This window comes from Gaeumannomyces tritici, assembly GCF_000145635.1.
Source record: "Gaeumannomyces tritici R3-111a-1 unplaced genomic scaffold supercont2.1, whole genome shotgun sequence".
In the NCBI taxonomy this organism is placed as follows: domain Eukaryota; kingdom Fungi; phylum Ascomycota; class Sordariomycetes; order Magnaporthales; family Magnaporthaceae; genus Gaeumannomyces; species Gaeumannomyces tritici.
Genome location: NW_008804545.1, coordinates 5,767,579 through 5,779,987, shown reverse-complemented (window position 1 = coordinate 5,779,987; position 12,409 = coordinate 5,767,579). Strand labels below are relative to the sequence as shown.

At 57.1% G+C, this 12,409-nt stretch overlaps 3 protein-coding genes across 3 annotated transcripts; 1 reads left to right on the top strand and 2 right to left on the bottom strand.

Annotated features, from left to right (window-relative positions):
• Positions 1-119: 119 nt before the first annotated feature.
• On the bottom strand, positions 120-1,029 carry GGTG_01830 (hypothetical protein; the record flags this gene model as incomplete). Its single annotated transcript, XM_009219601.1, has 2 exons — positions 783-1,029; positions 120-377 (listed from the first exon to the last, which is right to left on the bottom strand). Exons 1-2 carry the CDS (start codon positions 948-950, stop codon positions 120-122), a joined length of 426 nt encoding a protein of 141 aa, XP_009217865.1. The 5' UTR covers positions 951-1,029.
• Positions 1,030-3,257: 2,228 nt separating this feature from the next.
• GGTG_01829 (hypothetical protein) lies at positions 3,258-3,606 on the bottom strand (the record flags this gene model as incomplete). The annotated part of the gene is made up of 1 exon (XM_009219600.1): positions 3,258-3,606. The coding sequence occupies exon 1, from the start codon at positions 3,588-3,590 to the stop codon at positions 3,258-3,260; it is 333 nt and encodes a 110-aa protein (XP_009217864.1). The 5' UTR covers positions 3,591-3,606.
• A 2,286-nt stretch (positions 3,607-5,892) lies between these two features.
• GGTG_01828 (hypothetical protein) lies at positions 5,893-11,358 on the top strand. Its single transcript, XM_009219599.1, has 6 exons — positions 5,893-6,385; positions 6,777-7,060; positions 7,290-8,543; positions 8,741-9,722; positions 9,809-10,203; positions 10,287-11,358. The coding sequence occupies exons 3-6, from the start codon at positions 7,476-7,478 to the stop codon at positions 10,332-10,334; spliced, it is 2,493 nt and encodes an 830-aa protein (XP_009217863.1). The 5' UTR covers positions 5,893-6,385; positions 6,777-7,060; positions 7,290-7,475; the 3' UTR covers positions 10,335-11,358.
• Positions 11,359-12,409: the final 1,051 nt, after the last annotated feature.

The following is a 12,409-nucleotide window of genomic DNA, read 5'->3' as shown; positions in this document are numbered from 1 at the left end:
GGGCGCCCTTGTAGGACGAGGTGGAACGGCGCCCCGGAAGCCAAATAGGCCAAGGGGGGGTATCAATGTGTCTGAAACCAAGCCAAATCACACACGCGCCCTCTTGGGAGATGCCTATTCTATCCACCCGCCGGACCGCCATGGAGAGGGGCCACAAACAAGGCCGAGGGCTCGTGTTGCGCCGCACACGGCGGGTACCGAGGGAAAGAAGAAAGAAAAGAAGAGGAAGAAATAAACATCTGCTGCTGTCCCTCCGTCTCACTGACCACCAGCCCTCGGCCCTGGGCGGTGCGCGGGCGCACACCGGGCTCGGTCGGGATTAACAAGAGCTGCCGTGGCCGCCTCGTCTTTTCGGCACCGTAAGCACGGACATGGTTCTGCAAGACTGACAAAGCACAAACCCAACAGGAGAAAAAAAAAAAGGAGCCATGGGACGTCATTGCCGCATGGACTCGGCCCAAGCGGTCCAAAAAAAGTGAATTATGAGAAAGAAAGAAAAAAACAGACAGGGAGTCGCCTGGTCTAGCCGCCGACCAGCAGCCCGCCGTGCCCGCGCCCTGCTGGATGGATGGTATGGGCCCCAATCGCGCGACGTCTGAGCAACCTGTGGCAGCGCCAAGCCCTGTCGCAAGCCCAGCTGCGGCCCTCACCGCCTCGCCTTGTTGCTTGCTCCCATTGCTTGCTAGCTGAGGCTGTGCTTGTGCTGTATTTGTTTGCTTGTTGTTCACACAGACAGCAGCACATGCGAGGCAGGCAGAGCTGGTCGTGCCTTGACCACATACCCCCTGCCTTGCCCTGTCCGCAACTCGGCTTGTAATTACCTTTAGCTTGCCCGGCATGATGTTTGTGTTACAGACGCACAATGCCTTGCTGAATGGACCACAAATGGTCGCTGATGCACATGTTCGACAGGAGAACCCCGGTCCGGTTGAGAGTTCTGGAATAGCCATATACCTTGTTCATCCATGATGTGATGCCCAAGGGCTTCAGTTCTAACAAAGTTAGCACCAGACGAGAAAGGTGTCGTCGAGCACACCAAAAATCACTAAAGCGTGATTTAAAGGTGGTCAGATCTGTCGCTCTCCCGCAATTTCCATGTTCGGATATAGTGCGCGCGCCCGGGCGATAGTCTTCCATTTTGGGATGAACAGGCGAAATAAATCCTATCCCAAAAAGGGGGAGGGCGCCCGAATCGCTTTGATGAGATGAGGGCATTTCCCCAGACTTGTCTACCTAGCCCCCAAGGTCAACGCGAACGCACCGGCGTTTCCCGCCAGACGTGAGCCTGGGGAAAGAATTTGCTGTCCGAATTGTTTGCGGCCTTTGCACACGAGCCGGCGTCGCCGGCAGGACCGCGTCGGGGCCCGAGCGAACGACAGCTGACGTCGCACGAGCGATGGAACGGTTCCCCTCCAAGGCCGCTATCTACATAACTAGGTAGGGGCTATGTACCTAGTTGTTACTGTTAGGCCAAGAAAAAAAAAAGGGGGGCGCTTGCTTGGAACAGGCTCGCCGTTCCCAACAACGGCCGACGTTTTGACGGATGCCCGCGGTGTTCTTTTTGGGGAGACACCGGCGTATACGTCAGCCCCGAAGGGGATGAACAAACGAGGGGGAATAACATTGCGCGGCTCCGCCGGCGGTGAGGACACATGCCACACGCTCCTTTGGTGAGGCTGGACCATTCGACTCAACCACCTCAGCATACGGTGCGAGGCAAAGGAACGTAAGACGCCTCCAGAGCAAGACCAAACAAGCCAACGTCCGGCCCGAGCAAGTCCCCCAATAACGTCACTGGTGTTTTGAGGGACGCGCACCTACGTCAAGTTCAGTTCGGGCTATGATCGATACGCAAAGAATCCGTCTGCCAGCGTTCCTTCGTCCGACCCAGGCCCTCTTTGCAGTTGGTATGACAGGAGGAAGGCCAGACGGGACACACACAGGTGATCGGCATCAACACGCGGGAGGATTGTTTCAAACGTGCAGTGGACGGCGGCCAGGCAGTAGTTCGTTCGTTCAGGCCAGGAGTCTTTCTAGGCGAGCGACCATCTGCCCAACTGAACACGCACACACCACATATTTGTCGGGGGAACCAGGGGGGGAGGACACGCCAGGGGGTGGGCGAATCGGAATGTAGATGACGTTGCTGCTGTTTTCTCCGACCGACGGGTCCGTCCCCGGTTCTTCGTCGTTCTCCTCCATCTTTCCTGCTGTTTGCATATCGGAGGGTTCAAACACGCCTTCAATGGGGGGCACTAAACTAGCACATGTGTGTCCGCGTGTCATCATCCATGAATGTCTGTCTGCGGCTGCGGCTGCGGCTACGGCTGCGGCTGCGGTTGCGAGGAGAGAAGGCGAAAGGACAGGAAAAGAAAAGAAAAGAAAAGAAAAGAAAAGAAAAGAAAAGAAAAGAAAAGAAAAGAAAAGAAAAGAGCCGGCAGACCGCAAGGCATGCAAACACAGATGGCGACCGATTGGACGGCACGGCAAAAGTAGGTATCAGCACGGAGGCGAGCATGTACATTAGGGGCCGTGGGGCCTTTTCTTACCGGGCGACGTTCTGCACCAGCAAAGCCAACATGCAGATGGCAGAGATGCGGGAGAGCCAGCGCCCCCAATTGGCCCTACCCGCCGAGGTTTGAATCTGAAACGAGACGGCGCCGGGCGGACCGCGGCCTCTACTGGCCAACCCGGCACCTTCTGCTCGCCTGCAGCTGCAGGATGCGTCCACCAGCTTGCATGCCATGAATGCACCTTGCAGGAGGGAGGGAGGGGCAAGGCGCGAGAATGAACGAGAAGCGACGCAGCCCACGTACTCTTGCTCTTCCGTCCGGCCGTGTCTTTCTTCTGAGCTTGACCTTTGATCCCGTAGAGGTAGCCAAGGTAGGTTGGTAGGCACTGGGCAACTTCCATTCATGCCAGAGAGACAACAGACAGGTTTACATGCAGGGTTTTCCAATCTGCTACGGGAATGCCGATAGACTTGAACTTCTTGCTTTGGGTATATGCCCGACGACGCGAGGGATGGCTGCATGGTGGACGTCGCACGAGCCTTTGTTTACCTCCTGCCGCTTTCGGCTGTAAATAACAAGGGGGGAACCAAGGCAGAGCCCAAGTCAGAGGCGGTTATTAACAAACACCCATCATGATATAAAAGCAACCCGTCGCCTACCTCGGTGGGTAGGCGTACAGCATTTATTCCTATGGCAAGCGTGGCTCGATACAATAGAAAAAGCATACGGATCAGGTTGATTGGGTCACACCCTCTCTGTCTTCGCCAACTGCATAACTTCTGTTGCCGGGTGGAGCTTGTAGGTATTAGGTGGTTCGGCTTGTGTCAGGACAGGGTTGCGACTGGGACGGGCCAGGGCACGTAGGATCCGGACGGGACTCGGGTGGCCGATGGAAAGTGGCATTTCACAGAGCGATACAACGTCGACATGGCCCTGCCCAACCGCTGGGGCCACCCATGTCTCTTCTCCAAACCCAACGGGGCGTTCGTTCTCTTCGTCGTGAGGCTCGGGGGAGCCACCACGGGCGGTAGTTGTCGGGGCATCACCGCTGCGTCGGGGCAGGTCGGCCGTCATCATCTCACCGTCAAAACAGACGATTTGCAGTCTGACCTTGGAAATCGGGACCCTGATAATATTTGCACGTTGCACTCGACCGGAGCCAAGCACCCTTGGCGGCTCCCTGCGAGAGTGGGCACTCACCGCATGAAAAGAATAACGCGCACTCACAACCAATGGGCCTTTACTTCGAGGCTATTTCTCCACAACAATTCATCGCACAAACTTATTTTTATATGCAATTTAATAGGCTGCCATTTCCCCTCCCCTTTTGCTATTTTTCCAGTATTTAAATCATTCTTGTTGTGGTGTTGAGGCACTGCAATTGATTGAGTTGGTTTGGTTTGGTTTGGTATTTTTTGCGGTGGTTGTGGGTGCACGTTATTCTTTTCAGGTGGTGGCACTCTCCCTCTCGTGGGGGGCCGGCTAGGACAAGCACGGCGACAGGGGACGGGCATGACAGAACACAATCGACGTCCATTATACGAGTCGAACCTAGGTGTTGGAAGCCTCGGGAATAAAGATATTTTTTGCCTGTCCGTCGAGCCCACATTTTTCTCTGGGAGAGGGGAGGGGGCTCGGACGCTCTCACCAGGACTGACACGCCGACCGTCACGTCCACCTCAGCCTTTTTGTCATGATGGACCGGAAAACCGGCAATCCCACGGCACATGGCGGCTCCCGCTTGACCGATAAAACAAGAGAGGGAACAAAAAAAAAATGGACAGAGATGGAGCGTGGCGGCGTCCTCCGCCATGCGTGAGCGCGTGTCTGCTTCAGCTTCAGGTGCTTCTGGAACGAGATTCCACAGAGTCAAGCCAGGTTGAGTTCGAGGACTGCCAGCCAATCGCGCCAGGCGCCCTGTCCAGGCAGGAGACGCAACCACACCCCCACCGCCGGACTTGGGAATGATGTGAGCGCGGAAATGATGGCATCAATCCAACCCGGGCAAGAACCAAACATGCACCGTGCTGGCTCGTTAGAATTCAGAGGCAGATCCAAATCGCGAATCGCCCAAAACCCTTCACCCCCAAACGCTGGATGCCGCGTTCTATTTTGAACCGCCTCAGGTGGCGTGTGTTTGTTTACTTTTTGTTTTTATTTTGTGCGTGGGAAAAATAAAATAAACAAGCTTCACCAACGCCTCTGGATCAAAATAACAAAAGTACGGACAGACGTGGGTGCGTGTGGCCGCTTCCCATGCTTTGTGCACAACCATACTAGTACTAGTCCGTGTGCTGTCATCGCATTGATCGCGCGCCTGGCAGAAAAGACATGGACCAAAGGCAGCAAGAAAAAAAAAAAGGAGAAAAAGAAAAAAACACAACAACCACGCCCCTCCCCGGAAACAACAAACAGATCATTGATTTATTCCCTTTCAAATCGGGCCACGGCCACCCCTTCGGCCTAGCGCGAGATGTGTCCCCAGCCGCAGCCAATGGTGAGAGCCCGCCACGCCTGCCGACAGGCATCATCTGGCCCTGGGGAACCCTTGGATGTGGGCTTTGCCAGATGCGAGATGGGGCCGAGGGAGGGAGCAGGAATCACTTACGGAGCCCCAGTTGGGTATGGGTATGATGCGGTGGAGTTGAGCCAAGCACGCCCGCCATTTTAGCGGTGGTGTTATGTAGAGGCCTTGTACCTCCCCGCCCGCGGGAGCTGCAGTGGCTGGCGGTCGAGGTACAGCCGCACTAACAGCAGCAGCTGTAGCCCACCCGCCGGCGAAAGGCACCGAGCAAGCTGCTGGTGCGCTGCAGCACAACGAAAAGGGTGTTGCTGAATCGAAATCCATGACCAGGGGCAAGGAAGAAAACGCTCCGTATCGGTGACGAGGATGGGCTGGCTTGCCGTCGGCCGCCCTGGTGCGCGATGAGAAACCCAAAACGTCAAAAGGCAGCAGGCCACTGACAATCAATGGGCTGTCAAGTCAGGGCCAGCTGGGATGATGCATCATGGACAAAATATTCTGGCAGGAGCAGGTAGGTTTATGGGTGGGAGTCAGTCCAGGTGGTGGACGGTCCGCGAGCTAGCACGGCACGTCGTGCTGCTGGCGCAGCCTGCATGCTCCAGCGCCAGGTACCTTGCCGTTGGCTGCACGCCCGTTCTTTTCTGGGCACACCAAGCTTGCTGCACTGCTGGTATTTTTTCTTTCTTTTTTCGGGGTCGCTGAGGTGGGGGGCGGCGCGCTGTCCTGCGTCCCTTTTGCCTGCCCCTGGTCCAGGTGGCCTGTGCCGACCTGGTGGGCCAAGCCCAGTTGAAGTGGGCTTAGCAGCAAGCAGCAGTCGCCCGGCAGCAGCAGCAGCGGTTTCCAGCACGTCCAAGACGGGGACCCTTCATTTTGAGATGCAAGAAATTCCGTGAGAGCACCCCAGAGGCGAACATCGCGCCCCAAAAAAAAAAACCCTCGTCCCGACTTCCTCTTGCAGCCAAACCCCTAGCTTCCTCGCTTTTCCTTCCTTTCTGCCCTCGTCCTTGCCCCCTTTCCCTCGCTACCTCTGTCCTGTCCTGCCCTTGCCCTGCCCTCCCCCCCGGTTCCCTCCCCATCCCCCAATCCCCCAATCGTTCCTGTAATAATTTCCAATTTCTGTCGTCGTCGTTGCCATTCCCTTCGTCCGTCTCCCCGTCTTTGCTGTCGTCGTCGTGGTTGCGTGGTCCGACCTTCCTGTCTGCTGCATCGCCCTTCCGTGCCCACCGCATTGTAGCGTCGTCCGTCGCGGTGGCCTTGTTCGTCCTAAACACAGCCGTCGCCAGGCCTTGTTGCCTATCCGACTCGATCTCGACCTGGCCCGGCCACCTGCCAGCGCCAAAAAAAGACCGTACGTATTGCCACTCTCTGTCGCTCTGCTCGCCTGCTGGTCCTGCCTGCCCGTATGCCTGTCTGCCTGCCTCAATCCGTGGCCTGGAACCGAAAGCCACTTCCCCCGTGATGCGACATCTCTAGCCTGGTCTCCCGATCCTTCCTCTCCACCAGAGACTTGTAATGAGGGCGGAGAGACCAAGGAAAAGCCCTGGCCACTTACCCAGGTGCCCTTTGCTCGCTCGTTGTGCCTCCAGACACCTCGTCCTTCTTGCACAGCACAAGCCAGGCCCGCCCTACGGAATCCTCACCCCGAGGCCGACGCTCTGTCACCACGGAGACGCACTGGCTTCAGCTCGAGTGTGTGGCACACTCTTTGTCTGACATTCTTCCTTCACATCACGATACAGATCAACCACTGCTGGGGACATCGTTCGTGGTGAAAGTGAGCCGTTCCCTACCGCTCGTTACTTCACCATCCCAAAACAAGCATCCAACAGCAGCGGCCGCAGGCGTCCTTCCGTTTTCTTTTTGCTCTTCACGCTCGTTTTACTCGCCTCTGTTTCTTGCCGTCGTTCCTTCGGCCTTGACTGCTGTGCCTTCCGCCATCCTTTGCTCTGCATCGCCCTTTGGTTTTTTTTTTTTTAATCTTCTCTTCGCTCGATTTCCCAGTCGTCACTGTCGTTTATATCTGGCAAGTCACTCCCGAATCGACTCCGCCTACCTTGGTGTTCACGTCCTCTTTTTGCGCTCGTCTTTCTCTGCTTCTTCCACGTTTTCCAGCCTGCTCCCGCGTGGTTGCTTTCTCGGAAGCTGGAACCAGATTTGACAGACGCCGCCGCGAAAGTCCTCGTGTCCGCTCGCTGCTCGCCTGGGACATTTGATCCGTACTTTATTTACTAACGGCATTCCTATCTCACCAGATTTCGTCTGTTTCGTTTCAAACTCGCGGTCCTTTCTCGACCCGACCATCCCCGTAATCCCAACATCCTCTTTCGCATCGAACCCGACGTCCAACCGGATACCGGATTGCCATTCATTATCTGAAGCCTGGTGCGGACCTTGACGCTGAGCGACGAAGCCATTGATACGATATCTGCCCCCTCGATATGGCTGCCCTGGTGCAATCGTACCCTCAGCAGTCAGGAACCATCACCATGCTTCAGACCCGACCGTCATCCTCTTCCGGGATGCTTCCCCAAGGCCAGCCACAGAACCAACCGTATGGAGGAAACCAGGGCCAGAGGAACAGCTTCTACGGGAACTCTGGGCCTATCGGGGGCCAGCAAGCCTACCGCACAAGCTCTGGGCCCATCCAGCCGTATGCCTTCACGAGCACGCCGAACTACCACCCGAGCGCTCCTCGGCAGCAAAATGCGGCATCGTACAGGACCGCATCGTCTCCTGCCGTTCCCACTATGCAGGGCTTTGATGCCGCGAACGGACGGCCACGCTACCCCGCCAGTGCCTCGATGACAAATCTCTCACAGGGCATCTCCGCTGGCTACAACGCCAGCGGCTCGAGGGACGACTCTAGCCTCCCTGCCGTTGGTGGACGGAGACATCCCACAGCGCCTCGTCCGCAGTCGGTCCATCTGACCGGTGCTGCTACCGCCATGGCAACCCAGGTCACCTTCACCCAGGCCACTCCGATTCGCGTTTCTCCTGAGCGGTACAGGAGGCCGGTGCCTCGCACGATGGAAGGTGTCACTGCTCCGCCGCTGCCGCGGCTACAGACCTCTGCGCAGCCTTCGGGATCTGGCATGGCCAACGTCAATCATCTCTACACTCAGGACCAGCGGCCCAACATGGTGAGGAACAGGACCCCGTCTTCCGGCACCAGCAGACCCACGAGCCTTTACAGCGTCAATCCTGTGGCTCCGACCGACGATTCGCAGACGCACCGCCGTCAAATCAACGAGGACGAGGCAAAGCGGCTCCGGCGCCGAAGCATGCCCGCCCTCGACTCGAGCGATTTCTCCAGGTTTGCCGCCCCGCAGGAGCCCAGGAAGGCCGAAGAGCCGACAAAAAGCCGCAAGGCTGCGGACCGCGAATCAAAGACTGGCCGGGTCGTGGCTCCCGCCAACGTCTCGGGTGAGGCCGAGAACGGCACTCGCATTGAGAATGGCAGCGCCGAAAGCCTGGCATCTAATCGCAGTGCTCCCCGCCCATCTTCGGTTAGTTTCCCGGCGTGAGAGGCTGACTCTGGCCGAAACATGCATTGCCCAATCACAATCTGCGGCCCTTTTTTTTTTGGCCGCCTTGTCCCCCCCCCCCCCCCCCACTGTTCCTCACGCATTGATGCACACCACCCTCCCAATTTCAGTGGTACAGAACAGCTTGCTTACAACAGGGATCGTCCTTCCTTTTCTAGTCGACCACCCCCGGCTCCAACGCCCCCACTGCCAACCCCGCTGGGTCCATGTCTGCTTCCGATGCGTCTGCTGCCAACAGGGGCGCCTCTGACAATCTCCGCCTGGTCACAATCCCTCCGCGCGGCTCCTCCACCGATGCGTCCAAGACGGTCCCCAATCCGTCGCCTCTGTCGAAGCCGATCACGATGGATTCCGAGTCGGACGCGACGGCCGCCAATGCATCTTCCAAGCTTGGAACTTCGCCCCAGGCGCCTGGGCAGGGCGCAAGTCCAGCAGCCCAGCATCTGGCAGCCATCAGTCAAAAAACTGGCAAGCCCAAGAGCAAAACTTCTCGCCTCCGCCGTGCCTTCTCCTTCGGCAGCGCGGCAGAGCTTAGGAAAGCGTCGAATCCCGAGACAATTCGTGAACTGGCCGGAACCGACAACCCTTCGAAGCTGCAAAAGGACCCTGCGCCCGACGCGGCCTATGATGCGGAACAGGCCCGCATTGCTCAGCAGCAGGAGGAGGCTGGCATTGGCAACAGCATTTACGCTGGAGCCAAGATTTTTGCTGGATCCACCGATAACCTGTCCATCTCGTCCACGGCATCGTCTGCTTCGATTATGATTCGAAAGATGGGTCGTGGAATGAAGAAGGGCGGTCGCTCGCTCGTGGGCCTCTTCCGCCCCAAGTCAATCATCGGTGCCCCGTCGGCCGATGCACAGGCGCCAGAAGCCAGCCAGGCTGCTGTATCCATGATCACTGTCGAGGCCGAGCGTGAGCGTGTCAATGTGAACGCCGATCCGCATTCACAGAACGGAGGTGGCACAGGCTTTCCTAGGCTGGAGAGGAATTCGATCGACGCATCCAAGACATCGAGCCTCGTCTCGGACCGTCTCGGAAGCTCCGGCACCGACAACTCTGGCGTTCGGAAGAGCATCGTTGGCGGGGACAGGGAGCGTGCCGAGGTTCTAGCCGCGGTTAGGAAGGGCATCCTGAAGCGTGAGTTGCGCCCCCATCTCGCATATTGAGCGTTAATGTCCAGCGCTGGATGCCGAGCTACGTTGCTGATGCTAACAATTCTGCAGGCCGCGGCGCGTCTCCCAGTCCGTCGAGGGGCAACCCCAACGGCAGCCTGCGCGGTGCCCCGGCAATGAGCGACTCGCCGAACTCGAGTGCCCCGAGCACGCCAAACGACGACGTTCAGGGCCACAAGCGCACCGGCTCGGTGGCGATCGGCAGCGAGGACTACTTCATGACGGCTCTCCGACTGCGTCAGGACACTAAGAGTGCCCCTGCCACTCCTCAGGGGTCAACGCCCACGGGCACCATGAGGCGGAACGCGACCTTTAGCCCTCGCATTGTTTTCCACGATACATGGCCCAGCCAGGAGTACGACCGTCGTGGCGAGATTGCTACGTGCAACCGCCTGACGCCGATGCTCGCTCAGCAGATCAAGGAGGAGCTTAACTCGTTCAAGATGGTAAGACATGCACCGACCATGGCAATGGGCGCAAGCCCTGTCGTTGACGAATTTCGCTGACCCGGGCAACGCCACGTTTACAGGAGATGGAGGTGCACGAGAACTCGAAGATATACACGCACTTTTTCTAATGTCACCGCACAGCAAGACATGGCATATTAATTCGGCAGCCTGTTTCGTTTCGGGCAGGGATCGTTTCGCGGCAGCCCCTGTGGTGTATTGCACATGTCTTACATTCTCATGGCGTTTGTTTCTGGACAGCATCGTATGGTGTCACGGCGTTCTTTCCACTTACTGCACTTCCCTCGCTTGGTTCTTCGCCTAGAACTTTGATACACGACAAACCACCGGCACGAGAGCGGGTGGACGAACTGTATGGCCTCTGCATATGCACATACACGGGCCAAGGTCGACTTGGGGCTTTGTCGGGAGCAAAAGTTTGGACGGTGTTTACTCGAGGCAGAAATGCGCATTGTATTTTCATCTGTCTCTGTCTCCTTGCTTACCTTTCATTTTTTCCTTCTTCTCTGTCTCTTGTTTTGCTCGCAAGAAAATCAAAAACCGAAACCCACCGACGCCAACCAGCCAACACGCACGAGCTGAAAGGGGGGTGGGCGATGGGCTTTTATGGCCCAACGACTCCAACGACTCGGGAAACCTGACATTCTTTTGCCTCCACTTTCTTGTTTTGCTCGCTGGCCTCCCTTTTCTATCTCGTTTCTTACCCCTTAGTCTCATGGGCACAGTGGAGCGTTCGACTGTCATACCGAACACTGGGCATATTAGTGTGGTCTTTTTTTTATCTGACTGTCTTCATGGTTTTGAGTTTTTCAGTGTTCTTTCCTTGTCTCTGCCTCTCACTTTTTGCTTTGTCCATTTTCCCAGCGTCGGTGCGTGCCGTTGAGACCAGGCGGAAACAGACAAGGAAGTAAGCACACATGCATACACTCTCGCACACAGGCGCGCGTATTGAAGGTCAAGCAGCTGTTGAAATGTTTTTTGGAAGATTTTTTTTCCGGCGGCTAGCTTTCATCGCTATCATTGTTATTCAAGTTCCTTATGGTCCATCGTCTATGTCTACCTAACTCGGTTAGCGATGAAAAGAGAGATCACTCCCTGCTCGCCCAGACTTTGAATGTTACGCATGGCCGATCCCAGGCGGTGGGCATGTAGCCCTGATGCGACGGTAGGCTAGAACCGTTTCTTTTCGTGTGTTCACGTGTGTGGTGGTCGATAAGCTGCCGGGAAGGGAGGGAGATGCCAAGGTGCTAACAGCTGCAAGATGGACAATAAAAGCCCCGTGTATGAGGGCACAATACGAGAAGAAGGAGCAGAAGTGAGGAGAAGCAAGGTCGGGAGCGTGTTGTGATGGAGGGTGGCGGGCAAAAGGACAAAGTACCCCGTACCTGGTGCCTAGTTATGTGGGTAGGCAGGTACTATCCCTACTATGTTGTAGACATGAGGCGGGCGGGCATGCGCAGACAAACCGCAGGGCGGCCCATGGGTGGGATTTTTGGGACACAATGTCGGTAGCCGCAAAGGCGCCACCTGGGCCCAAAAGGAGCGAAAGGGGCGAGGAGCCCCGCGCGCGGGTTTGCCCCGGGAGGGGGGGAAGAGAGAGCGAGAGAGCGAGAGGGTGGGAGAGAGGGAAGAAGTCGAGGCAAAAGAAAAGAAAAGAGCAGCCGGGCGAATCAGGAGCGCGGATGGGGGATCCCGCGTTATGCTAGTAGGCTGCACATGCACGACGAAATGTAACATGGCCCGCCGCCGCCGCCGCCCCTATCTGGAGACCACCCCGGCCGCTTTGTCGGTGTCGGCCAGTCGGGGCGTGGATCGTTTACCTTGTTAATTTGCCTGCCGCCTCGATGCTTTTGCTGTCCCGCCGGTCCCGTTCCCACACACACACACACACACACTATCTTGTCTCTCTCGGGGTTCTTCAATCACCCACACACCTACCAGCTCATGGGGACATTTTGCTCCGCCGTTATGCACTTATTATCATCATACATGCAGGCCGAGCTCGCAGACCAAACGGTTCCAGATGCGGCGTGTTGCATCGAACAACACGTGCCCGTCTCCTGCAGCGCGCTGCTTCCGTGCCCCTCATCCCCCCTTTTTCTTCTATCTCGCCCCCGCCTTGAGGAGGATGGCATGGATGTAGAGTAACATCTCGGAACCTACCTGGACGGATGAACCGACCGCG